The sequence below is a fragment of the Vidua chalybeata genome, chromosome 23 (assembly GCF_026979565.1).
Source record: "Vidua chalybeata isolate OUT-0048 chromosome 23, bVidCha1 merged haplotype, whole genome shotgun sequence".
NCBI lineage: Eukaryota > Metazoa > Chordata > Aves > Passeriformes > Viduidae > Vidua > Vidua chalybeata.
Window position 1 is genome coordinate 5,570,100 of NC_071552.1, and position 24,036 is coordinate 5,594,135.

The window sequence follows — 24,036 nt, forward strand, 5'->3', positions numbered from 1 at the left end:
ACCCCTTGGGGATGTGGTGGCACCGAGGACATGCCAGGGGCAGATGCATCCCTTTGGGGACATGCCACAGGACTGCCATTGGGACATCCCTCTGGGGGCACGCTGCCTCATCACACCCTCGGGTTCGTGGTGGCAGCAGGGACATCCCTTTGGGGACACACCGCCGGTGGGGACATCCCTTTGAGGCTATGTAGGCATTGGGGACGTCCCTTGTGGGCACTCCCTGGGGACAGCAGTGACAAAGAGCCCGGTCGGGGTGGGGGATGGAGTGTGGGGTCCGCCCCCTACATCCGCAGCCTCGCGCCGCTGCTAGCCCCTAATCCCGCTAATTAGAGGGGTATAATTACAGTCCTGATCGCTTCGCGCCGTGCTGCGGGCAGGGACAGGGACAGACAGAGGCAGGGGGATGTCCCCTTCCATCCTTCCCCCCCTCCCCCGCCATTTGTTTAACCAACACGGCCCTAATTAAAGCGTTTAATTAACTAACCCGGGCGGGGGTCCCATAGGACCTCTCTAACCACCCCCCTTGGATGGGGGGGCTATTGAGGGGGTCTGGAGAGGTGGAATCTCCCCGATGCTCGTTAGTCTTGGCTTAACGAAGAGTTGGGGCTCAGCTGGGGTGTCCCCCCCACCCCCCACGAGCTGCGCCCTGGCTCATCAATCACGGTCACCGTTAATTGGGGTCCCGGGCTTTCGGAGGCACCAGGGCCGGGGGCAGCAAGCGGTGGGAAAAGGGAGGTCCCCGCCCTCCCGGACTCAGGCTCAGTCCTTGGGGGATGCTCAGTAACGGCGTTTGGGAGTTCTGGAAGCCCAGATCTCCGGGGTGCTCCCCACAGGGACAGGGGGTGCCCAGCCCGGGGCGAAGCGCTCCAATGCGATGGGAATGCTCTGCCCCGAGGCTGGGGGTGCCAAACCTCACGTGTGGGACGTTCGGCCGCACATCTGGGGCCCGCGGGCCAAGGCACACCCGGGCGACGGGAGGGCGGGGTTGAAGGGTCCCCGCCCTGAGGGGTCTGAGGGGACCCTGCCCGGTGGGGGGCCCGCCCATCGCGGGGCCACGCCCACTTCGGGTGGTGCTGTGGCTGTGAGCCACGCCCACTCACAGACCACGCCCACTCACGCGCAAACAGTGTGCCCGCCCATTTTATAACCGCGCCATGCCCCGCCCCACACCCCACCTTTGGTCACGCCCCTTCCGTGGAACCCCGCCCCGCCAGCCTCACTCCCCTCTATCTATGGCCACGCCCCCAGCAACGCCCCCTTCGCGTCACAGTCCCGCCTCCTCTGGCACCGCCCCTCCCCGGTGCGCCCCGCCCCAGCGCTGCCGGAAGTTCCGCCCCCGGTCGGCTCGTCACTTCCGCCCGCTCGGTGCGCACCCCCATCATGGCGGCGCCCTGCGGCTCCTCGCAGCTCCCACCGGCCGAGCCACCGCTCCGCGTCCCCAAGATGGAGGTGCTGTCGCCGGGCTCACCGGGCGCGCTCAGCGACGGCAACCCCAGCCTGTCCGACCCCTCCACGCCCAGCGGCGCCTCCCCGCTGGGCGCGGGGCCGGCGGCCGGCGGGGCCGCGCTGGGCGCCCGCGGCGGGGCCTCGCCCTCCGTCTCCTTCTCGCCCGGCGGCGCCGCCGCCGCCGCCGCGGCCGCCGCCTGCCGCGGGATGTCCTGGACGCCGGCGGAGACCAACGCGCTGATCGCGGTGTGGGGCAATGAGCGGCTGGTGGAGGCGCGGTACCAGCAGCTGGAGGGTGCGGGCACCGTGTTCGGCAGCAAAGCGCCCGGGCCCGCCATGTACGAGCGCGTCTCCCGCGCCCTGGCCGAGCTGGGCTACGAGCGCACCCCGTCCCAGTGCCGGGAGCGCATCAAGGTACCCGGGGGGGGCGGCGGCGCGGTCCGGGACGGGACGGGAGGGTGGGCCGGGGGTCCCCGTGCTCGGCCGCCCGCCCGCGGGTGGGTGAGCTCCCGGGACGGTCTGGGGTCGCTTCCCCGGAGAGCTGTTCTCCTGAGCGTTCTTTGCTCCTGGGGCACCGTCTCCCGGGAGTTCAGTCCCTTCAGGATCCGTCCTGAGCGTCCTTTGGCACTGGCCGTGGGTGCCAGCCTGTGCTTTGGCCCTGGGTTTGGGGGCACTGTGTCCCCCGGGCTCGGCCTTTCGGGGTCTCTGTGCTGCAGGTTCGTGGAGCGTTCTCTGGCTCTGGCGGGGTTGTCCCCAGCATGAGCCCAGCCCTTGCCCCGGGTGCAGGGTGTCCCGTTCCCGGGCTCGGCTGCCTGGCTCCCCGCGGTTCCATCGGTGTCTCCTGGCTGCCACGTCCTCTGGGTCCCTCCCTTGCTCCCGTAGCCTCCAGCAGCAGCTCTGGGACACGGGCACTGCATCCCGTGGGCTCAGTTCCTCTCGTGTGGGTGGGCTGTGGCAGCATCCCCTGGTCCTGAGTGGGGAGGGACGCAGCATCCCCGTTGTTTGTGTCCCCTCGTGGGGACGGCCCCAGCAGGATCTTTCCCCTGGGTGTCCCCCTTTGGCCCCAAGTGTTGTGGGCACTGTGGTTGGCTCTGTCCCCTCCTGTGTCCTCCAGTGTCCTCTGTCCGTGAGGGCTGGCGCTGGCTGCTCCCTTTAGCCCTCTTGGGAAAACAGGGCTCCCAGTTCCCCCAGTAACAAGGGGTGGCTCTGGTTGCTCTTGCATTCCTGGATCTGTCCTTTGCTGTGGAGTTGTTTTCTAGAGTCTGATGGCTCCCATGCCTCAACAGGAACGTGCTGTGTCTTCACAGACCTCTTCAGTAATTGATAAATAGCCCCATGGACTTTATTTTCCAGAGGGGCCTTTCCAGTTCCATCATTCCCTGGGAGAAAAGGGCTGGGTTTGGTTCCTGGTTTGGGAGCAGTCACATTGTGCATCCTGCTTTTACAGAGAGGAGACACTTGGATGATGTGGAAATCGCTGTGGGGTTTGAGTTTGTAAATGTGGATGATGTTTGGGAGGATGATTTACATGCTCTGATCTCCCTCTGGCTCTGATTTCTCCTTTCCTGATCCATTGGGCTCCTGCAGCCACTTCAAATGCTGTTGGAGTGAAAAATAAATGTGTTGTTATTGCTGGGCTCAGTGGACTAGTTGTTTGTCCCTTCATCTTCCCATCCCTTAAAAACACCTGCTAGCCAAACTGGGCAGGGGCTGTTCAGGTGTGTGCACCTGGGCTGCCTTTAATTTGCAAAATGCATGGAATAAGGGATGCTGCAGCATCAGGGATGTCTGAGAGTGAGAGATTTCCACTTGGATCCCTGATGATTAGAGCAGCCTGTCCTGGAAATAGATACTCAAACCCACTTTCTATAGGAGTTTGGGGTTCTCAGTGTATTTTCCTCATGTCTGTGTATTTGCTGCTCGGGGACCTTTTTCCACTGAACATACCCAAATATTTTTGGATAGGAATGTTGCTGCACTGTGAACCCTCATGGAGTCCCTCATTCACCAGGCAGCACTGACAGAACCAGAGGACTCAGTCTCAAGCTGCACCAAGGGAAATTTAGGTTGGATATTAGGAAGAAGTTTTTTACAGAAAGAGTGATAAAGCTCTGGAATGGCTGCCTGGGGAGGTGGTGGAGTCACCATCCCTGGGTGTGTTTAACACAAGCCTGGATGTGGCACTGGGTGCCAGAGTTTGGTTGAGGTGTTGGGGCTGGGTTGGACTCGATGATCTTGAAGGTCTCTTCCAGCCTGGTGATTCTGTGAATTTTCATGGTGGCTCTCAAGGTGCTTGTTGCTTGAATCAGCTCTTATGTAAACCTGTGAGCTTTGCCAGGGGCAGTTGCATGATGGAAAAGTTCCTTGAGGTGGTCTGGCTTTGTCCAATGGTTTTGGGCTCTGATGGGAGTCAGTGCTGTTGAGGCCCCCAGCCCCAGTTTTGGGGCACGCTGGCAGGTTGTGAGGTGTCATCTCGCTGTCAGAACAGCCCAGAGCTGGCTGTTTGGGTTTGGATGGAGCTGATTTGGGGAGCATTTTGGTGACTCCCAGCATTTTGAGCTTCTTGCAGCTGAGGATTCTCCCACTTTCCCTTCAGACGTGAGGCTTGAACACGTCTTTGCCCCTGAAATGTTCAAGCTTGGAAGAAACCACCAATCAAACAGCAGTAAAAGAGCTCAAGGCTGATATTTATCACCTGACAGACCTCTTAGATGTTTCTAGATTGCAGAACATCGGAGTGGGCTCTCCTTCAACACTGTAATGCCCAGCTGGAAGGGAGTTATCTGTGTTCCTGTGCACAGCCTGGCCTCTCATCAGGCCATGTGCAGGAGAGGAACAACTGCTGGAATGCTGCTGTCTCTGGCACCATACACCCAAACTCTGCATATCCTGACTCCCACAGTGAAGGCCTTCCTCAGCACAGTCACCTGGAGCAGCAGAAATGTGGCTTTTCCAAAGCCTTTGGGCTCTCAGTGGGTTTTGGCCTGGAATTGCTGGGAAATGAGCCCTTGTTGAGAGCTGTGAGCTCTCCTGGGTGTCAAGAATTTACCTTGTTATGGGGATTATCAAGATAGTTGTGGTAGCTGTTGCCAACCCTAAAGTCCCAGTTCTTGTAAGATTCCAGGAAGGGTTGGCTGCTCAACTTTTCAATGGTCCACCACAAACAAAAGTCACTCCTGGATGGGGAGGGGTCATGCATGGATTCTCCTGAGATGGAGCAGGAGGACTGTCATGTGCTGCAGGAACAAGAGGAAGGCACAGGCACTTTGGAATCCTCCACACTGAAAACAGGACTGGGGAGATGGTGATGAAGGAGCACATGGCTGCACTGTTCCATTTATTACCCAAAATGTTTCCATGATTTTGTAGGATACTTAATGCCCATCAGGCGGCAGAAACTTGAGACTTTGCTGCTGGATAATAAATGGTGCTTCAAACATTCCAGGTTCTGGTGGTTTTAAAATGAATTTTAGATGAGGATGCCATACTGCTTTTCTTGGGAACATCTGCATTCCCTAGACACAGCCAAATCTTGACTCTCAACAGCCAGTTGAGCTGGAAAGGAACAAGTCAGCTTGTAAGCAGAGGGTTTTCCAGTTGTATGGCATGGATGCATTCTCTCTTAATTGAAACAGGGTGTGCAGAAAGGTCCTGATGCAGATTTTTGCCTGTCTCTCACCATCTGCATGTGCTTTTCAGCATCAGCAGCTGGAACGAGGCTGCTGTCAGGTTGGAGCCGCTCTGGAAGGCTCTGTTTCAAATGTAGGGATTCACATGTGACTGTTCCAGCAGCTTTTCCTTTGGAAAGAGACCTTGAGTCTGACTTGGTGGCTCTGAGATTTGTGGCTTGGGTAGCACCACAGTTGGGAGCTGCAGGAAGAATGGAACATCTTGATTTCTGCCTGTTGCATTCCCAGAAAAGCTGTCTTGTGTGCCATAGCACCCTCATCCCTTCAAAGTGTGTTCTGTCCTTAATCCTTGCCTGTTCAGTGACACTCTCTGTTCTTTCCATCCAGCCCTTTCCTATTCCTTATGTTCCTGAGCAAGGATTTAGCCTGGTTTTCTATCCTGAAACTCATCACCTTCCCACAGCAGCACATGCAGAGCTTTTTGTTTTCAGGTTTGACCTTAGAGCTGGGATTTTAAGGCAGGTGATGGAGTATTTGGCCAAACCCTTTTCAGCCTTGCTGGGATCCTGTGCCCTGCACTGGGTGATGCTGTTTCAACCAAGCAGCAGGAGGTTTGCTGGGAATTTGAGCATGGGAAAATGAGCCCTTGCCTTGTGCTGTGAAGCTGTTGTGTGAAGGCCACACAGCTTGGAGATCACAGTCCGTGGGGTACATGGAACATGTTCCATCAGTGTGCTGGAACTCTATCAATTCATCCTCTTCCAGCCACCCCAGGTGGCTGCAGGGATGGGATGCTCTGGGAAAGTGCAGGTGAGCTCGGGTGCTGCAGTCAGAGCTCTCTGAGTCAAGGGGTGTTTTCAGGAAGTAAAGGCTTGTTTTGTTTTAAAGGAATGTTCTTGAAACAATGAGCTGCAGTTGTTTCTTCAATACCAGGTTTTAGGCCTTTTTTTAAACCCATGGGAGATTTTCTGCTTCTCTTGCTTGCACCTGTATGGAAGGTGGAATCAAAGACTGGTCCTCCTGATGGCACATTGCTCAGTTGGGCTGAGAGAGCATTTCAGGGCTGGAAATCCTCTGGCTGAGGGTGCAGCTGGAGAGCCTTTCCCCAGCAGAGACAAATCCCTTCTTAGAAGTTGCTGTTAAAACTAATTGCAGGGCATTTTTAAATGTCATTTCTTCAGCTACTGCAGAAATGTGAGTTCTGCTTTTATTTTGCCTTTCCCAGAGTCAATGCTAACCCATTGATTTGAAGAGAAGCAGTTCCCACATCTGAACTCCTGACTGCAGGAATTCCCAAGTATCACAGCCAATCCAGTTCTGCTCTTGTTGGGTTTTTATGTGTGTAGCAGCCTCCTCCTCTCCCCAGATGGGTGACTGGAGGTTTTGGCTGGGTTGTGGCTGTCCACAAAAGTAATTTGTTTTTCAAAAGGAAAATAAATACCTTGAAGATGCTGATTCAGTGCTTCAGAAAGAACAATCGTAGATGGGAGTGCCACAAACCCACATGAAATGGGAAGGGATGGAAAATCACACCTGACTATGGGCTGTTGGTATTTCTTGCTTTAGGCAACTCAAACATGATGATGGCAGGGCTTGTTTGTAAGGGGCCTGATGTTTTAGCTGCTCTGTAAACAATCTGTAAACCTTGCATGGAGTTGTTTTTTAAGGCAGGAAAAGCTGCTCCAGCTAAGCTGTCTCGGAAGCAATGATTGCTGTGATCTAGTGTGGACGTTAGAGGATTTCAGCCAGAATTCCATCCTCGGGTCTGATGAGTGGAGTGGCTGTCTTTGATTTGAAGATGTCAAATGATGGTGCCTTGGTGAATTTCATACCAGCCAGCCAACCATCCACCTTCAAAGCAACTTTGTCTTTGATCTGAGCTGACAGGAAGGATGGAGAGGGACTTTCTAGGAGGGCCTGGAGTGGCAGGGCAAGTGGGAATGTCTTCCCAGAGACAGGGATTGGATATTAGGAAACAGTTCTTCCCTGTGAGGCTGCTGAGGTCCTGGCATGGGTTGCCCAGAGCAGCTGTGGCTGCCCCATCCCTGGAAGTGTCCAAAGTCAGGCTGGATGGGCTTGGAGCAATCTGGGATAGTGGAAGTTGTCCCTGCCATGACAGGAGGGTGGAGGAAGATGAGCTTTAAGGTCACTTCCAACCCAGTTCCATGATTCTGGGTTTCTATTTCTTTTGAATGTGGCGTCTTTATCTTGAGTTTATCTCACTCCCAGCTCCCCATCCCATTAACTCCCTGGGCTGTGATGTGTGTAGGTGTTCAGGTTACCTCCCTTTCTTCCCTTGGCTTAAATATATTCAGATGTGCTGGGTTTTCCAGGCTGGGCTGTTTCTTGCCATTTCTTGAATCTTTCCCAGCAGCCCAGCTTCTCACTGGAGGATCTCATGTGCTCTGGTAGGTGGGAGCAACTTTTTGTTGACATTTATAGCAGGAAAAAAATAAACCCTTCAGTGACAAAGAGCAGATTTAATTGATTCAATCCTTTGTGGGGCTGTGGCAGAGGAGCATTTCTGGGATATGAGTGTCATGTGGAATGAACACTCTTGGATTTGCTCTCAGATGGGGTATTTGCAGAGTGCTGTTGTGCTGGTAAGAATCTGGCTTGAATTGCACATGCAGGACTAGTGTCTTTATGACCCAGTGGCTTCTGCAGCCATATTGTGTGTCTATAATACTCTGGTCTGATCGTTCTGGTGTACCTGGGCCATCCACTGCTCGTTCCATGGGTGCAGAATGATTCCCAGAGGGAGCTGGGAGGTTGTCTTGTTGAGACAGAAACAGTTGATGGTCAGGAACTCATTGCAGGAGGACAGATTTGCAAAACTTGAGCATTAAATCTCATTTAGGGAGATTTGTGAACATTAAATCCTAGATTGGGCACACACAATTTTTTCCTGTAGTGCTCTCTGACTATGGAGGACTTGAGAAGATGTTAAAAATCCTCCTGATTCTTGCACTGTGCTTCAAGCGCTGTCACAGGGGCAGATTCCTGCTTACCTCCCCCTTGCTGAGTGTGTAAATTTGGGGGCCAAGCAGACAATGCTTTCTGGACTGCTGTGGTCTCACCTGTTACCAACCCTTTCCTCACTAGTGGAGAAAATTTGGGTTCAAGTCACTTTTGGTATTCCAATTCCAGGTTTCCCATGCATTTCGAGATGGTCTCCCTGGTAACATTTTCACAGCACAGTTGGAAGTGGTGTGGACCTTCCTCTAGAGACCTCAGGATCACACACGGCTGGGGCACGGTTGGATGTCAAGTGTTTTAGGGTTCTGAATGACACAAGCCATTTCCCTCGTGGTGCTGCCCATGCTGATGCTTTCTGCCACTTCAGTGAAGCTCATTTTGGAGAGGAGTGTTTTCCCTCCCACCTGTGGAATGATTTGTGCTGCTCTTCCTCTGCTTGATGGGCTTGTGGTCTCCCTCCATTCTCTTGAGAGTGAGGGCCAGCAGGGATTTGAGTCTGTGATCTCTCGAGGCTTGCACAGACGTGGCTTCTTGAGTACATCTCAGACCTCTTTTCATCCAGGCTGCTGCAGTTTGGGTTTTCCTTAAAGGTCTGGTTTTGTGAGCGGTGTAATGATGTTTGTCCTGATCACAATGATCACAAGTAGATGCATGCAACTTCAAGTTTGATTTTTGGAATGAGCTTATTTCTGAAGGCAAGGTGACCTACTCAGATGTGGCTTTCATTGCTCCAAAGTAAGTAATGTTTGAACAGGTCATGCTAGGAGCAGGTTGAAGCTTACTCAGGCATCTCATCCATTTAGGCTGGATATCAGGAAGAGGTTCTTTCCCCAGAGGGTGGCTGGGTACCTACACAGGCTTCCCAGGGAATGGTCATGGCACTGACCCTGCAAGAGCTCCAGGAAAATTTGGGCAACACCCTCAGACACATGGTGGGATTGGGGTGTCTGGGCAGGGCAGGAGTTGGACTGGATGATCCTTGTGGGTCCCTTCCAACTCAGGATATTCTGTGATTCAGTGATCTCTGCAAGCTGAGCTCTATCTGGGGGACCACCCACTACATCCAAACTCTTTGCAAAGTCATTGGCTTGGTGGGTCTGGAGGAAGGTTGTGCTTCTCTGCCTTCTCAAGCTCTAACAAGTTCATTCCTGTTCTTCTCATCCAGTGCTGGTTTAGGAAAACCAGGAGCATCAAGAGACAGAGGTGCCCAGCTGCCAGACTTTCTAAAGGCAGGGCTGGAGTCTTCTCTCTAGGGGTCTGGTTGAATTAGCAACAAATCCCTGATGAGGGCCTGAGTATCCTCAGCATTCTGATAGCAGCAGCCAGTGGGGCATCTTGCCAGGTTGCTGATTTGAGCCCGCAGCACTGTGGGGTCTGTTGTCACAGCACCACACATCACTGGTTTCCTCAGCCCGAGGGGACACAGCCTGTTAAACCCCAGCTTCATTCACTCTTTGCAAAGTCCTGTCTCATGGGGGCTGACCTCTGCAATTGGCTGTGGAGCTTCTGTAAATAATCCCTATCCAGGCAATAGCTTTGTTTTTGTATTGCATTTAATTGTGATTTAGAAACTGGCAGTGGTGGCTGTGAGTTTTTGTTCGGTTCCAGCTCTCCCTAACAAAAACCCGTGTTTGCCCTGCCTCAACTGATATCCCCTTCCCTGTGTCTGCCAGGATGACTTTGCTTCTTCGTGGTCCAAAGAGAGCTTTGTTCTTACCTCAATCAAGACAATCAGCTTGTCTATATTTCCCCCCAACCCTTCTCCCCTCTGCGCATTCCCATCACTTTTCCTCTGTACTAGAGCCAAATCCTTCAGGAAGTCCTTGTGTGTTTGGGTAAATCAGGATACAACCAAGACCTTGCTCTTTGATGTAGAGAGTGATTCACTGTGACAGCCATCGTGTCCCCAGTGCTGTGTCCCCAGCGCTGTGCTCGGGCAGATGTGCAGCCAGCTGTGGGGCTGGAGCCTTTGCAGATTGGGCTGTGGCAGCTCCTGGGACTGACCCTGAGCCCTTGGGAGCCTGCTGGAGTGCTGGGCTCTCATGTTCTGCAGAGGGGTATTCCTATTTGGGTCCTCATGCTGGATGTGCATTGGTGTCATCAGCTGCCTTCCTGCAGTGGTGTGTGGCTCTCCCAAGAGTTTGAGGTGCTGCTCTTCTCATTTTATTTTTGATAAACCACAGAAATGGGGCTTTGTAAGTTTTGTGTTCTCCTGCCTTGCACATAGCTTTTAACCTAAAAGGTCATGAGCTGAAGTTATTGCACAGATTTGTTACCTTCTGCTCCCAGAAACTTAAAAATGGAAGCTTCAAAACCTTTCACTGTCTCCTACAACCACTCCAGGCTTCAAAAGCTGTTTCTTTTGTCCCAGTGTAGTTTCATCTTGTGTTTCCTGTGAGTATCCTGGCATGATGAAGGAGGGAGCTGTTTGGCACTGCTCTTCTTAATTCAGGATATAAAGCTGAGAGTTCCTCTACATTAAGTAAAAGATCCTCTTTGAAGCTGAGTGTTTTGCTAGGTGGTGCTCTGGGACATCTGGACCCCTTTAGGCTGCTGTAAATGAACCAACTTAAACAGATGAATGTGGACACAGGCACAGGCCACCAAACTGCTCTGTAGAGCCCATGGCTTCTCCCTGAGTAAAAGCATGTCTCAGATCAGGGATCTGGAATTCTGTGTTGGATGACCTCAGGTTATATATGAAAAGCTTGCTGTGGTCTGGTTCTCCCTCATCTTATTTTTTTGCTGGGAGGAGAACTATGTCTGCAGCCTTCCTAAAGGTTTTTCTCATCCTCATCCTGCAGTTCCTGCAGAGCTCCAGGTTCTTCGGTGGCTTCACTTGTAGAGATGAGGACTCGTGAGTTAGAAATGGTGAGAAAATCCACAATGAGCTTTGTGACTGTCTCCTCCTTTGGTTTTCCTAATTATAAATTAAGCGGGGATAATGTGTGTTCGTGTTGCAGGCAGTGTTGCAGAACAATAAGCAAAAGCCTCGGTCTCTTCCAGTCTGAGCAGTCACTGGGCAGTGATCAGGTCTGTTTTCAGTTACTTGTCCTAAATTTCCTGCTTTCTGTATCTGTATCAATCTGTGTATGTGCACTTCAGGAACCACGGAGCAGGAGTTGAGCGGGACACCGGCAGGAGTAGAGGAGGTGCGTAAGAAAAAAACAGATCTTAGATCTTGGAGATCAGAATAAAATGGTGAGAGAAAGGTTAAGGATTATAAAATGTCCAGGCTCCCTGAGGTCTGAGCAATTATTTAGGTCTTACCAGGCTCTCTGAAGAAGAGGAGCCTGAGGGCTTACATGAAACAAGGCTGACACGTGGTATTTGGAGGGAACATCAGGAGAAGTTGTAGGGACTGCCTGCTGGAGACACTGAGGAGAGCCTCCAAGAAGAAAGAGCTAACAGGAATCTTGATTCTCCAGCACACAAGACCAAGGAGCCACCAGCTGCTTAGCCACAGGCCCTTTGGTGCTTTGGAAAGCCCTATATTTGAGATTATCTCCTTCAAATTTTAGGTTATCTTCTTGCAGAAGCTGAGGTAACACAACCAGGTGAGCATCTGGGCAGTACCCCCAAAAGTATCTTCATCTTTAAGAGTGATGAGCAGTCACACTATTGCTCATTTGTTTTCATCCCCCTTCCTGTGTTGCTCCCTTTAGTTTTTCTACTTGTCTGCATTGACTTGCTGCTAAATTATTTTGATAGTAAAATAAGCCAGGTTGCAGCCTGACTGAAATAATTAATTACTACTAGGCTACAACCTAGTGTGGGATCCTCCATAACCCCATTGGTGGGGAGAGATGTTTGAAGCACATGCTGAAAATAGGGTGTGAAAATAGAGTGGCTGAGGGCGTGGGGCATTCCCAGAGGGCTTGGCCAAGCGTAGGGATGCTTTGGAAACAGTTTGTTTCACTTGAAGGCTGCTAATAAATCCAGCTGGAGGCTCTAAATTCATGTGTAACTCCTATGGGTAAGCTGGCCCAGGTACAAGAACTGAGCATGGAAAATACATTTTTAAAAATCTAACTTGGGTGGATTTTAGGGTCTGGGAGTGAAATGACTTTGCCCTTATTGTTCAGTGAGATTTGAGCTGAAAGGAGAGTAATTGGAGTGAGAAAGCTGAATCCTAACAACCAAATGTATCTATACCTTAGCCTGAGGGAACCCTCTGTGCACCAGCAAATACCAACAGGTTTCTAGGCTGGGTTTTGGTTCTAGGTTGCCATAGCAGGTTGTTTTCCACCCTGCTCACAGACAGAAAGTTAAAGTGTGCTGGTGTCCATCCAAAGAGGTTCTACCTGTTTATCCTGAGGTAGTTATGGCAAAAGTGGGAAGGGTTCCACCTTAAACCGTGGAATAACTCATGCCTGTTGTTGCCTGTGTGTTTATATGGGTTATTTTTTTATTTTGTGTTGTTTTCGTGTGTTTTTGTTTAAAACAGCAGGGTAATACTGACTTGCTGCTTAGCGTTTTGCTTCTGCCCCCAGGGCTCTGAATCTCAGGAGGAAACTGGTTAGAAATGTATCCCTTTGCTGCTGATGCTGTTAAACCAGTGTATGAGGAGCATTAGGTAGGTTCCAGCTTTCTGGAGTTTTAAAAGTTCCTTTCTTTGGGGGGAAAAAAACCAAGTAGTTTTTGTACTGATGTGTCCATTACAGTTCTCCTGCAGAAAGCAAGGGAGCAGGATTAGTCCTTCCAAAATTAATGCCTCTCTTGATTTCTGGAGACAGCTTTGCCACTCAAGTTAGAACCTCAGCAATCTGATACATTTAATTTTTTTAAAAAAAGTTAATGTTTTCTAGCAGTTCACCAATCTGAAAAAATAGGCAAGACCCAGAAAACCTGGGGCATATCACTGTCTTTCAAAATCAGAGCAGTGGTAGAATTAAAACCACATTGAGGGTTGTGTAGAAAGCTTTTGTTTTTTTACTCCCAGATGTTGTCTTTTGCTCCAGAATAGGGGGAAAACATGGATGGAACCATAGGCTTATCCAGCAGCAATGAAGTGGCTTAGCCCTTGATGTGGGATGTCAAAGGGATCACCAGAACTGGGTGAGGCTTTGACATCTGTGTGGGAGGTTCTGCCCCAGCTCTGTTTGAGAGACTGCTCATACCAAGCCACCTCAGTGCTGTTACTTACATGATGCTTGATATCAAAGTCTGGGAACTGGGAGCATTATTGATTTGACCTCTTTTAAATTTCAGCAGCTTCACAAGAGACAGAGTGAGTTAGTAAGGAATGCAAAAATATGTAAGTAATAAATATTTTCCTAGCTGAATAGCTTAGGCATATCCATTTTGTACCTTGTGTCTTCTTACCAGAGTAAGGAAGGTTGGACTGTCTTTGCTTTTGGGGGAAATCTTTGTTTTCCTTTCTCTCTCCTCCCTGCTTTCCCCTCTTCAAGCTGTGGGCACAACACCAGCTCTGCTTTCTCCTCCTCATAGTAGGTGTGCATTTCCTGGCTGATTGGTGTCTCTGACTGGGGGGCTCTTGGTATTTTGATTTTATTTTTTCCCTGCATCCATAGGAGATCTGGGAATTTTTTTTTTTTTAAGTGAGAAAAAGAATAAATTACCCAAGTTAAATCTGAGGAATCTGTAGCTGCTACACAACTTGTCCTGTGTCATAGATGTTAACGCTAAGCGGGAATGTCGGATATATATGATGCTTCCTGGTGGGTGTAGATTAATTTGGGAGCATTGCTCATGAGCATGGGGCAAATATGACCAAGAGAAATAACCCCCAAAGCCCTAAACTCTGTGTGGCTGTGTGTGAGTGCCTGTGTGCTCGTCCAACCCCACACCCTGGCTGAGCTGCTTCTCTCTCTCAGACCCTCCGCAGGTGCTACAGCCGCGTGAAGGAGCACGGCGTTGGCAAGAGGAAAAGCAGCTACACGTTTGAACAGCTGGAGCAGGTGTTTGGGCAGGGAGGATGGGACTCCCAGCCCTGCCAGCCCGTCCTCATCAACAGCAGTGGTTTGTACCAGGAGCTGGAGTCGGACGGCAGCACGATGGAGGAATACTCTCAGGAGGACTGGGGAAACCACAGTCAGGATCTTCACTGCTACCAGACTGGCGAGCAGGAATTGGGTAAGAAATCCCATCTAGGCACATCTCCCTCCTTGGGTTTCACCTGTGCTCCTGGCTGCCTGGCACACACTTATCTCTGTACCAGCTTTTACCTCTCGGACAGAACGTACTCGTGATGCTAAACACATCCTTGGGGAGAAAAGGGACAGAAATTCCTCAATTAATCAAAAGCAAACCATGGATCAGGACTGGAGGAAAGAAGGGCTGTTTGCCTAGAAACAGCAGAGGTGATACCATCCCCGTCTGTCCTTTCACTCCCAGTTTTACTTTCCCTCATGGGATTCAGGAGATATTTTTGCTTCCAGTGGTACCTGGGTGTTGCCATTCAGACAGCATTTGCTTAAATTGTGAACAGGACTTCAGCCTGCTGCTGACAACACCAACAACTGTAAAAAAATGTTGCTCTTTCTTATTTACCTTGATATATTGATATTAAATATATTTATATCCAGAGGTGTGGCCTTTTCTAAATGAAAAAATAGCAAGCAAGCTCACACTTGATGTTTGAGACCTAAACCAAACTCTTCCATGTGCTTTTCTTGCCTGAATTATTTCTGTCTCTGCCTAAAAGTCAATTTTTAAATTAATTTGGAGGTTTAATTTTTGCTCATGGCTTTTGGAACTTTTTTAAACAGATCAGGGTACCACATCCCTGATAGAAAACGCACTCCAATCTGAGCACTTCTGGGAAGAAGTGGGATTCTTGAGGCATATTTCTCTCAAGCTACTCCTCTTATGGGTGTGTGTTCCTCCCTTGCCTGAGCAAGGTTTTTTTTTGCAGCAGCAGAAGCTTTAAGTTGATCAGATCCAATGGAGATGCAGGTGAAGAGGGTGAATTTTATAAAGGCTTTTTTTCCCCATTTATAGGATGAAATAGGGAGGGGATATGCAGTTGGGTATCTGTACACATCTGTGTTTGGGGGACTGGTGAGTCAGGATGCTTTGAAAGAGCCTTAGATCGCAGTTTAATGTTAAAATTTGCAAGTTGGCTGTTAACCACATTCCAGTTCCTCAGACTCCTTCCCTGGGGGATTTAAAAGTCAGAAATATGTGGGAGAGAAACAGTGGGGAGAAGAAAACGTTACAAAACGTATGTAAATGATGGCTAATTCTGTCTGGTATGGCTTGTTATGGTGAGTCAAGCTGGGATCTCCTGGTTTGTCACCAGTTTCGGGGACATTTGCGTGCGCTTGGGCTGACGGTGCCCTTCACGCTCAGAAGTTGTGAGCAAAGCACTTGGCACACAAAATCTGAATTGAACACAGATGTAGTTCTGCTGCTGCTTCCTCTTGAAATGTGCCATTAGAAGCAGAATTGCTTTTTCTTTTTTTTTTTTTTTTCCTTGAAACAATGTAGTTTGCAATTCTGTCAATGTGTGATTTAATAGGAGGGATTGGAGCCTTGTCCATGAATGGTTTTGCACTTGCAGAGAGAAATACAGATCTTAACTGACCATATCTCTTCCAAGTTAAAGAAAAACTCAATCAATTACAGAGGGTGTAGGAGCTGGAGCTGTCTCATTCAGAACTCCAGCACACTGCCTGGCTTAGGAAGCCATTTTTTATTTAATTTCAACCTCTTTTATCAAAAAAGAAACCCTAAGAACATTATTTAAAATGTAATTATGTGTTGGAATTTTACCTTTCAGATGAAATGCCTACCACAAAAAGAACATTAAAGATAAAACAGGAATCTTCAGAAGACACGCAGTAAGTAATTTATGAATGTTTTACCCTGGAATGTATTTCCCTGGGGATAATGTGCAGGAGGGGAGGATATTTGAAACTTCTGTTTATAATTATAAATACATTGTGCAAGACTATTCATACAGTTGAATCTGCTTTATGCATTATTCCCATTACCTCAGAGCAGCTGAAAAGCTTCACAACTCTTGTTTCTCCTTGGCTTTGCCATTCAGCAGACAAAGCAAGACTTACTACATGGGTGTGAGGCCTTAAACCACAGATAGAATCCACAAGACCAGCTCCCTTCCTTGGTGGGAAGGCATGCCAAAGCTTGGGAGTCTCTGAATTTCATTTTTATAACTTTCCAGACCTTATTGGTAACCTTTTGGCTGGGTTTAATCTAACAAACACTGGAGCCTTTTGAATGCTTTGAGCATGCGACTCTGCCTTGCCTCTCCAACAATAACACAGAGCATTCCCAAAAATGAAAGGAATTGTGCTGTATTGACTCTGTCCAGGGCTGCTTTCTGCCAGCCCTCAGGGGTGGTTGTGGGTCTGTCTGCAGTGGGAGTGAGCCCAGGCTCACAGATCCTTTGGGGTTCCACACAGGAGCTCCCACACCAGTGGGTTTTAGTGTTACTGGGATTTTCCATGGTAGAAAATCAGCTGCTGTAGGGTAGGAGGTCACCAGCACTGGGAACAGCAACAGAAGATCCCTGATGAGTCATGTAAGACAGAGTCTTTGTACTGTAAGTCAGTGAAAAAAAATTCTCTAAAGACTTTAACATAAATATAAATAAGTAAAAAGAGAAATAGATTTAAAATAGAATAACTTAAGAAAATAAAAATATTTTAAAAATAAAAATAATTAACGAGAAGCTTCCGTGGCAGTGGTGTACCTTTGGCAGACTCCTCACTTCAGGTGGATATTCACATAGCCAAAGGTGACTTTTTTTCTTCACATGGAGCAAATTAATTTTAACAACTCAGGGACAACCTGGAGAAAAACAGCTTTTTTCAGTATAAACTTCGTTACTGCCACTTTGAACAGTTTCTTCGTGCTGTTCTGGAGTAATTTTACCTTTAAGGAGCTCCATAGCAAATAATCTTGAATTTTCTAAGGTGAAGGCTTGGACCAGGTGAATCTCTTCCAAGTTTTAATGTGTACACGAACAGCTGAATTAGATTTTGGTAGATGAGACCTTTCAGAGTTTTATGCTCATTTCCACCCCCCCAAATTCCCTCTAAAATGCAGTGGAGTCTCTGAACTCTGGGGCATTTTGTGAAGCGTGCCAGCGATAAACTCATCCTACGTGCAGAGTGGAAGCACAGAGCGTTTTCCAACGCAAAGATTTGCTGAAAGCTGCTTTTCCCCTTGTGTGTGAGGAGAAGGAACTTGTAAACTCTGACTCAGTAGGTTAAAAGCAGTCAGAAGATGCACGGCTGATACAAAGATAAGCTGGGTATTTATTTATTATCTTAAAAAAATAAAATTTCATCTAAAAGCCACAGTAGATAAATAGTTGTCAAGCTCTTTCACCTCTTTGCGCAGCATTTAAAAATGCAGATAGCCTAGTTCAAAGTTGAGTTCATCTGCCTTCTTGGTGAAGGCCAGATTTTCAGCAGAAATTGTCTCCAGAAATCATTCAAATCCTTGAATGAAACTTGTGGTGTGCTTTTGGACATAGAGAAACAGAATTCTAGAATGGTTTGAGTTGGAAGGAACTTTAAAGCTCATCTCATTCCAACCCTCTGCCATGGGCAGGGACACCTTCCACTGTCCCAGGTTGCTCCAAGCCTCATCCAGCCTGACCTTGGACACTTCCAGGGATCCAGGGGCAGCCACAGCCACTCCGGACACCCTGTGCCAGGGCTGCCCACCCTCACAGTGAAGAATTGTTTCCCAATATCCCATCCGTCCCTGCCCTCTGGAAGTGGGATGGCATTCCCTGTGTCCTGTCACTCTATCCACTGTCCCAAGTCCCTCCCCAGCTTTCCCCAGAGCCTTCTCCTCTCCAGGTAAGCACCCCCAGCCCTCCCAGCCTGGCTCCAGAGCTGAGGGGCTCCAGCCCCTGGAGCATCTCCGTGGCCTCCTCTGGACTGGCTCCAGCAGCTCCAGCTCCTCCCTGTGCTGGGAGCCCTGAGCTGGAGGCAGGTCTGCAGGTGGGGTCTCACCTGGGGGGGCAGAGGGGCAGAATCCCCCCCTGCCCTGCTGCCCATGCTGAGGGATAAGGTGTAACAGAGCCCCAAAACACTGAAAGGGCTGGGGAAAAGCAAGTTACAAATCTGGGAGGAAAAAAGGCCGATTGCAGCTTTAGGGATTTAGTGGGCATCCTCTGGATAGCTTTTAGTTTCAGCATGTGTATGACCTGCCTGGTTGTCAGAGGGCAGATATCCCATCTCCTCTGGACTTCCCAACAATGTGGGACAGCACAGCTGCCCCCACTCAGGCAGTGTCTCTCCAAGTGACACAGAGAGAGCCATGGGCTCCTCTAGGGGGACATGGTAAAGGTGCTGCAGAGGCCAGAGCCCCTCTGCTCTGGAGTTAGGCTGGGAAAGCTGGGAGTGTTTACCTGGAGGAGAGAAGGCTTAAGGGAGAGCTTAGAGCCCCTGCCAGTGCCTAAAGGGGCTCCAGGAGAGCTGGGGAGAGACCTGGGACAAGGGATGGAGGGACAGGACACAGGGAATGGCTTCCCACTGCCAGAGGGTTAGATGGGATATTGGGAAAGAATTCCTCTCTGTGAGGGTGGGGAGGTCCTGGATCCCTGGAAGTGTCCAAGGCCAGGCTGGACGGGGCTTGGATCAACCTGGCCTAGGGGAAGGTGTCCCTGTCCATGGCAGGGATGGGAATGAGATGAGCTTTTCAGGTCCCTTGCAGGCCAAAGTGCTCTGAGTCTGTGACACACAGGGACTTCCCACCTTTCACTTTATTTCTGGCAGTATGGGAAGCAAAGGGCAGTAGGTAACCTGTGTCCATGTCCCATCCTCCATCAGGATGCTCCTTCCCCATGTCGGCTCTGCTGTTGCCTGCCTTTGGCTCTTGTCTCCAAGTAAACTGTTTTGAAAAGTGAAATACTTAGAGACTTTGAGAAGTGGTTTGGTTCACTGCCGGTTTTGGGAAGATGAACTAGAGAAAGCTTTTGGATCTTCACTGCAAGCAGCTGTTCTGGGCCCTTTGAAGTCTGCCTGGTTTGGAAACAGCGCCTTAGAACAAATTTGCGCCTACTCTTGTCTCAAGTCTTTCCTCATTTGAATTGCAAAAGCTTCCAAGAAGGAAGAAATGCAGGTCCCAGACTTCAGCAGGGAGGTGATGGTTTGATGATGAGGGAAAATCCAGCTCTAGGGCACCTTCTGCAGCTGAAAAGTGAGATTGTCCTGAGACACACAACAGGTTAAACACTCTGCTCAGCTCCCACCATCCTCCTGAAAAATGAATCATATAACAATACACATAAAGTAAATACATAAGTACATGTTTAATAAATAATTTTAAATTGTTGAATGAATGAAAATCACATTTGGAATGAATAAATAATTAAATAATAGTAATTTTTACTGCTGCAAACTTACCTTTGCTTGGCTAAGTCATCGATCCTAGATACAACCTGGGAATGCACAGCTCAGCCAAGTCAGGTCCTGGCAAAAGCAAGAAGATGCTAAACCTGAAAAGCAAAACTCCTTAAAATTTGTCTTTCCCTGTTTTCCTCTGTGCTGGAAGCAGTGAGTTCCCTGTGGAAAGCCCTTCTCAGTCTGCTGATGAAGCTCTGCTCTCATGCAGTGATTCCCATTCCCTGCAGGAGCAGTTGCAGTGACTAATGCAGCCGAGCTCGGGCTCTGGGTTGTGCCGAGCTAAACTGAGCAGAGTATTTATAGTGCACTTAATAAAGGTGGGGGCTTTGCTTTCAGTTCCTCACTCTGCTCCTCAGCTGTTGAATGAAAACCTGCCCACGTCGTGCTCTCCTGTCTTTGCCTTGGGAAGGGAATAACTGGAGCTCAGCTGCTGGCAGGAGCCGAGCGTGTGTGCCAGTGCTGAGACACCGAGCTGTGCTCCAGCGCTGCCCTGTCCCCTTGGCTGTCCTACCCCCTTGTGCCCGGAAGGTAAACTTGCACTTCCAGAAGCCTCAAAAAGATACTTTCCAAGCATGGCAAAGCATCAGGGAATCTTTAAATCAGTTTTCCACACTGTTTGAGTAAATGGAAATGGATTTGGGGTAAACACACATTCTTCTTGTCTGGGATTTCTCTCTGTTGCTGCCAGGTAGTGGAACTGACGCCTCAGGAATAACTTGCAGTAAGAAACAGAACTTCAGTGCTGATGGAATCAGTGTTTTTAAGAACCCGTGGGCTCTGCTTGTCTAGCCTGTCCCTCCTCAGTGTTCTAGAAACTTGATAACACTCCAGTTGTGGAGGAAATGTACTTTCCAAAATGCCTTTGAAGGTCTTTTCAGGGAACTTCTGACATGGTTGGTGCTACAAGGCAGGTGAGATTGATGAGGTGGTGATGGATGTGGTGCCCGTGTCACTGTGAGGAGGGAGCTGTGCCAACTTGGATGCTCAGAAACACCTGGGGGGGCTTGGACAGCACAGGTGAGGTTTGCAGAGGTGTGCACCCACCATCATATGTCAGACCAGAGCTCTGTCCTGAGCACAGAGGCCTCCATCACCTGCAGGACATGCAGCAGCTGGAGAACCTTGCCAGAATCACATGCCTTGTAGTTAGACCTGTAAAAGGTTTTTTGGGGTGAAAGGCTCTAAAGTGGGGCCTCTCCAGCACCAAAGAAGGCTCTGCAGCTCCCAGTCCAGTTTTCTTTGAACCCTTACATACATTATGATGGAAAAATACCTGCTCCCCATAGGGATTTATTGGGCAGGAATGCATCTGCCAGAGTCAGCCGTGGTTGTGGGGTGTCATGTCTGCTCTTAGAGGCCTTCATGTCCCTCACCAGTCTGGTGCTGGATTCCATTGGGAAGCTGTTGGGAAGAGCTGGTTTTAGAGAGTTCAAGTAATCTTGAGGAGCCTGCAGGAGGAGGGAAATTTGAGTGTGCCCTGCAGAAGAAAACCTGTGTCACTTGGTACATGTGCTCCTGGTAGGATGTGGAAGGAAAAAAAATCCTCCTGGGAGTGCAGTGGCCTCCACAGTTCAGCTTTCCAGATATGGCACAACAGATAAAGGAAGGAGAGTTGCATGGAAAGATCTTTTACATCCCATTTGTTGGACCAAGAGAGGTTTCTCCATTAGCAAACAAGTTGCAATATATTCTACAGGTTTGATTATAGGACAATAACTTCCCAAATTAGGAGTTCTCCCTACCAGCTAATTACACCCTAATGGTCTCATTTATCCTGGAGGAAGCTGTTCCAGCTCGCTGCAGGTGCAGGCAGATGCTCTCTCCTGATGTAAACCCCTCTCTGAAACCTTGCTGCTGGGAGTGAAAACACATTTTTGGGAGCGTGGGGATTTCTTTCATGGCTATCTGGAGGGATTGCTGCTGTCCATCCCACAGCATCCGGGGTGTGTTTGGGAGCATCTTCTGCTCCAGGGGTTTGGTCCCTTGAGCTGTGTTTCCACCCCAGCACCATGACAGAGCTCTTGGGAGTGGCTTTGTGCTTCCATTGGGATTTTTACAATTACAGTCCCATTTGCTGGCATTAATTTGGGGATAACAACAAGGCAGAAGCGTTTTGAGTGGCAGTTCTGAGTTTGGGATGCAGCTCATGGACCACATGCTGACTAAAGCCCAGGATTGTAAAGAATGACCCAGTAGTTAAATGTGTATTTATTCAGCAGTGCCAGATACATGCTTCCTTGGAGATGCTTTGATATCGAGAGGAGTTGGGGTTGGGTGTGTTTTTGTTTTGTCAAGATTAATTTAAAATTCTCCATCAGGGCGTGGTTGCAACCCATAAACTGCCCCAAAAATATATATAGTAGTAAGAAAAGTCAGGCAAGAAAGCTGATGGGGATTCAAATTTTCTGAATGTTGGTGCATTCACTGGGAAAGTTTTTCAGCTCAGATGCCTTTATCCTTCTCTCCCTGTTTCTTAATTTCCAGGAAGCGTGATGTCATGCAGAACATTATGCAAATCTTGGAGTCGGTCCAGTTGAAGTGGGAGCTGTTTCAGAGCTGGACGGACTTCTCCAGGCTCCACCTTTCTAACAAACTGGCCATTTTCGGCATTGGGTACAACACCCGCTGGAAGGAGGATATCCGTTACCACTACGCAGAGATCAGCTCCCAGGTGCCCCTGGGCAAGCGGCTCCGGGAATATTTCAACTCGGAAAAACCGGAGGGTCGGGTGATCATGACCCGAGTACAGAAAATGAACTGGAAAAACGTTTATTACAAATTCCTGGAGATCACCATCAGCGAAGCCAGATGCTTGGAGCTGCACATGGAGATCGACTGGATTCCCATCGCTCACTCCAAACCCACTGGAGGGAACGTGGTGCAGTATTTATTACCAGGAGGGATCCCAAAAAGCCCTGGCCTGTACGCCATTGGATATGAGGAGTGCCACGAGAAGCTCCCCTCCCCTCTGGCCGAGCACCAGGCACCCGACCCCGGCAATGAGACTCCAGGGGAGCTCGAGGTCCCCTCGCCACAGGCCTCCCTTCGGGTGGATATGGAATCTGCCCGGATTATCTACTGTTACCTCGGCATTGCCGAGGTCCGGACTCTCCAGCAGTGCCTGTTTTTACACTTCCAGGCAAACACCAAAACCTTCAGCAAAGATTGGGTCGGGATCAACGCCTTTTTATCTCAGAACTGCGTCGTAGAGCCCGGCGTCTCACCCAAATCCATCTACATCAAATTTGTGGAAGTGGAGAGGGATTTTCTGTCTGCTGGCTCTTTGGTAGAGTGCCTGGAAAAAGCCATCGGATACCCCTTAAAATTTAACAACTGAGTCTCATCCTTCATAAGGATCAGGGCTTTCCGCCCCATTTTCCATCTCACTCGGATCCTGTCCGTTCACATCCGGGCACACGGGACTTTTCCGCCTGGAAGCGCGTTTCGGGGCGCGCCGAGGCTGGCGGGGCGCTCCCCACGCGCCGGGCCCGGCTCCGGCCGGAGCGGCGTGGCCAGGAGGAGCGCCCGGCCCACGAGACGACTGTCGGTACATTCCACATGGGACAAGCTCGTACACACGGCGTTTTCATACCAGAACTGAGGGTTTGGTCTTTCCTTTATTCCACGGTGTCTCGTTTGGATGCATCCGTCTCTAAGTGTTACTCGGGATCTGACTCAATAAGCAATAGATAACGGCGAGGGAAACCCCAGCTCCCGGCCCGGGGACTGTTTTTCAAAGCCACCCTTAGATATCTTGTATATAATTTAGAACTTCACTTTTTTCACCATCGAGTGTTCTCCTCTCTCCAAACAGTGTTGCCTGCAAAGACTTTGGGTTCTGTGATGTATTCCACATCCTTAGTAGTGTTGCCATATCTGCTTTTATTTTATTTTATTTTATTTTTTAACATTAAAGTAATTCCTGGCTTTTTTATTTTTTCTTTATTTGTTTTCCTCATTAATTTTTCCCTATTTTTCTCTTTACTGTCTTTTTAAAATCATTTTCTTCTCTTATTTCTCTAATTTTTCTCTTCTTTTTATTTTTTCTCTATTCCTGTTTTTTCTTTTTTTTTTAATCTTCTTTCTATCTTGTCTTTTTTGTTTGTTTTTTTAAACTTCTTTATCATTTCCCTTTGTTTTTTTTTTCTTTTGATTCTATTAATTTTGGTTTTTTATTATTTCTATTTTCACTTTTTACCCTTTTTTTGTCTTTTCTTCTTCTCTGTTCGGTTTCCTTTTTTCGGGTGGTTTTTTTTGGGTTTTTTTGGTTTTTTTTTTTTGGTTTTTTTGTTTTTGTTTTTGTTTTTGTTTTTGTTTTTTTTTTCTTTTTATGGAGTTCCAAAACTCTGTGAGAACAACCTGGCAGCTGGGAAAAAACAATGATTATTTTTATTTGTTTTGTTGTCGACCCCATTGCTTATGGATACAATCAAAGCTGTGAGAAGGGGAAGGTGGGGAGGGGGAGGGAGTGGGAGGGGGTGGGGGAGGACGCATTTATGCCTTTTCAGCGTGTTCCTGGTCCAGCCCCGCGCGCAGCCGCCGGGGCCGGTGGGTTTTATTTCCTGGAGCTCATCCATCGGTGACGTTGTGACATACGATGAATGTGTCGGTCCTAATAAAATCAAACA

The 24,036-nt window shown here is 49.1% G+C and overlaps 1 protein-coding gene across 10 annotated transcripts; it reads left to right on the plus strand.

The window, feature by feature from the left end:
* Positions 1–1,383: 1,383 nt before the first annotated feature.
* Positions 1,384–23,804, plus strand: MSANTD2 (Myb/SANT DNA binding domain containing 2). 10 transcript variants are annotated; one of them, XM_053963298.1, is made up of 7 exons: positions 11,026–11,209; positions 11,579–11,614; positions 12,551–12,633; positions 13,269–13,314; positions 13,895–14,153; positions 15,802–15,862; positions 21,893–23,804. In XM_053963298.1, the coding sequence occupies exons 4-7, from the start codon at positions 13,303–13,305 to the stop codon at positions 22,743–22,745; spliced, it is 1,185 nt and encodes a 394-aa protein (XP_053819273.1). In that variant the 5' UTR covers positions 11,026–11,209; positions 11,579–11,614; positions 12,551–12,633; positions 13,269–13,302; the 3' UTR covers positions 22,746–23,804. The 10 variants fall into 10 exon arrangements, 9 of the variants coding, with proteins under 9 accessions (XP_053819269.1, XP_053819276.1, XP_053819277.1 ...); XM_053963299.1 differs by lacking the exon at positions 11,579–11,614 and having other exon boundaries at positions 11,031–11,090; positions 11,163–11,209; XM_053963296.1 differs by having other exon boundaries at positions 11,026–11,614.
* The last annotated feature ends 232 nt before the right edge of the window (positions 23,805–24,036 follow it).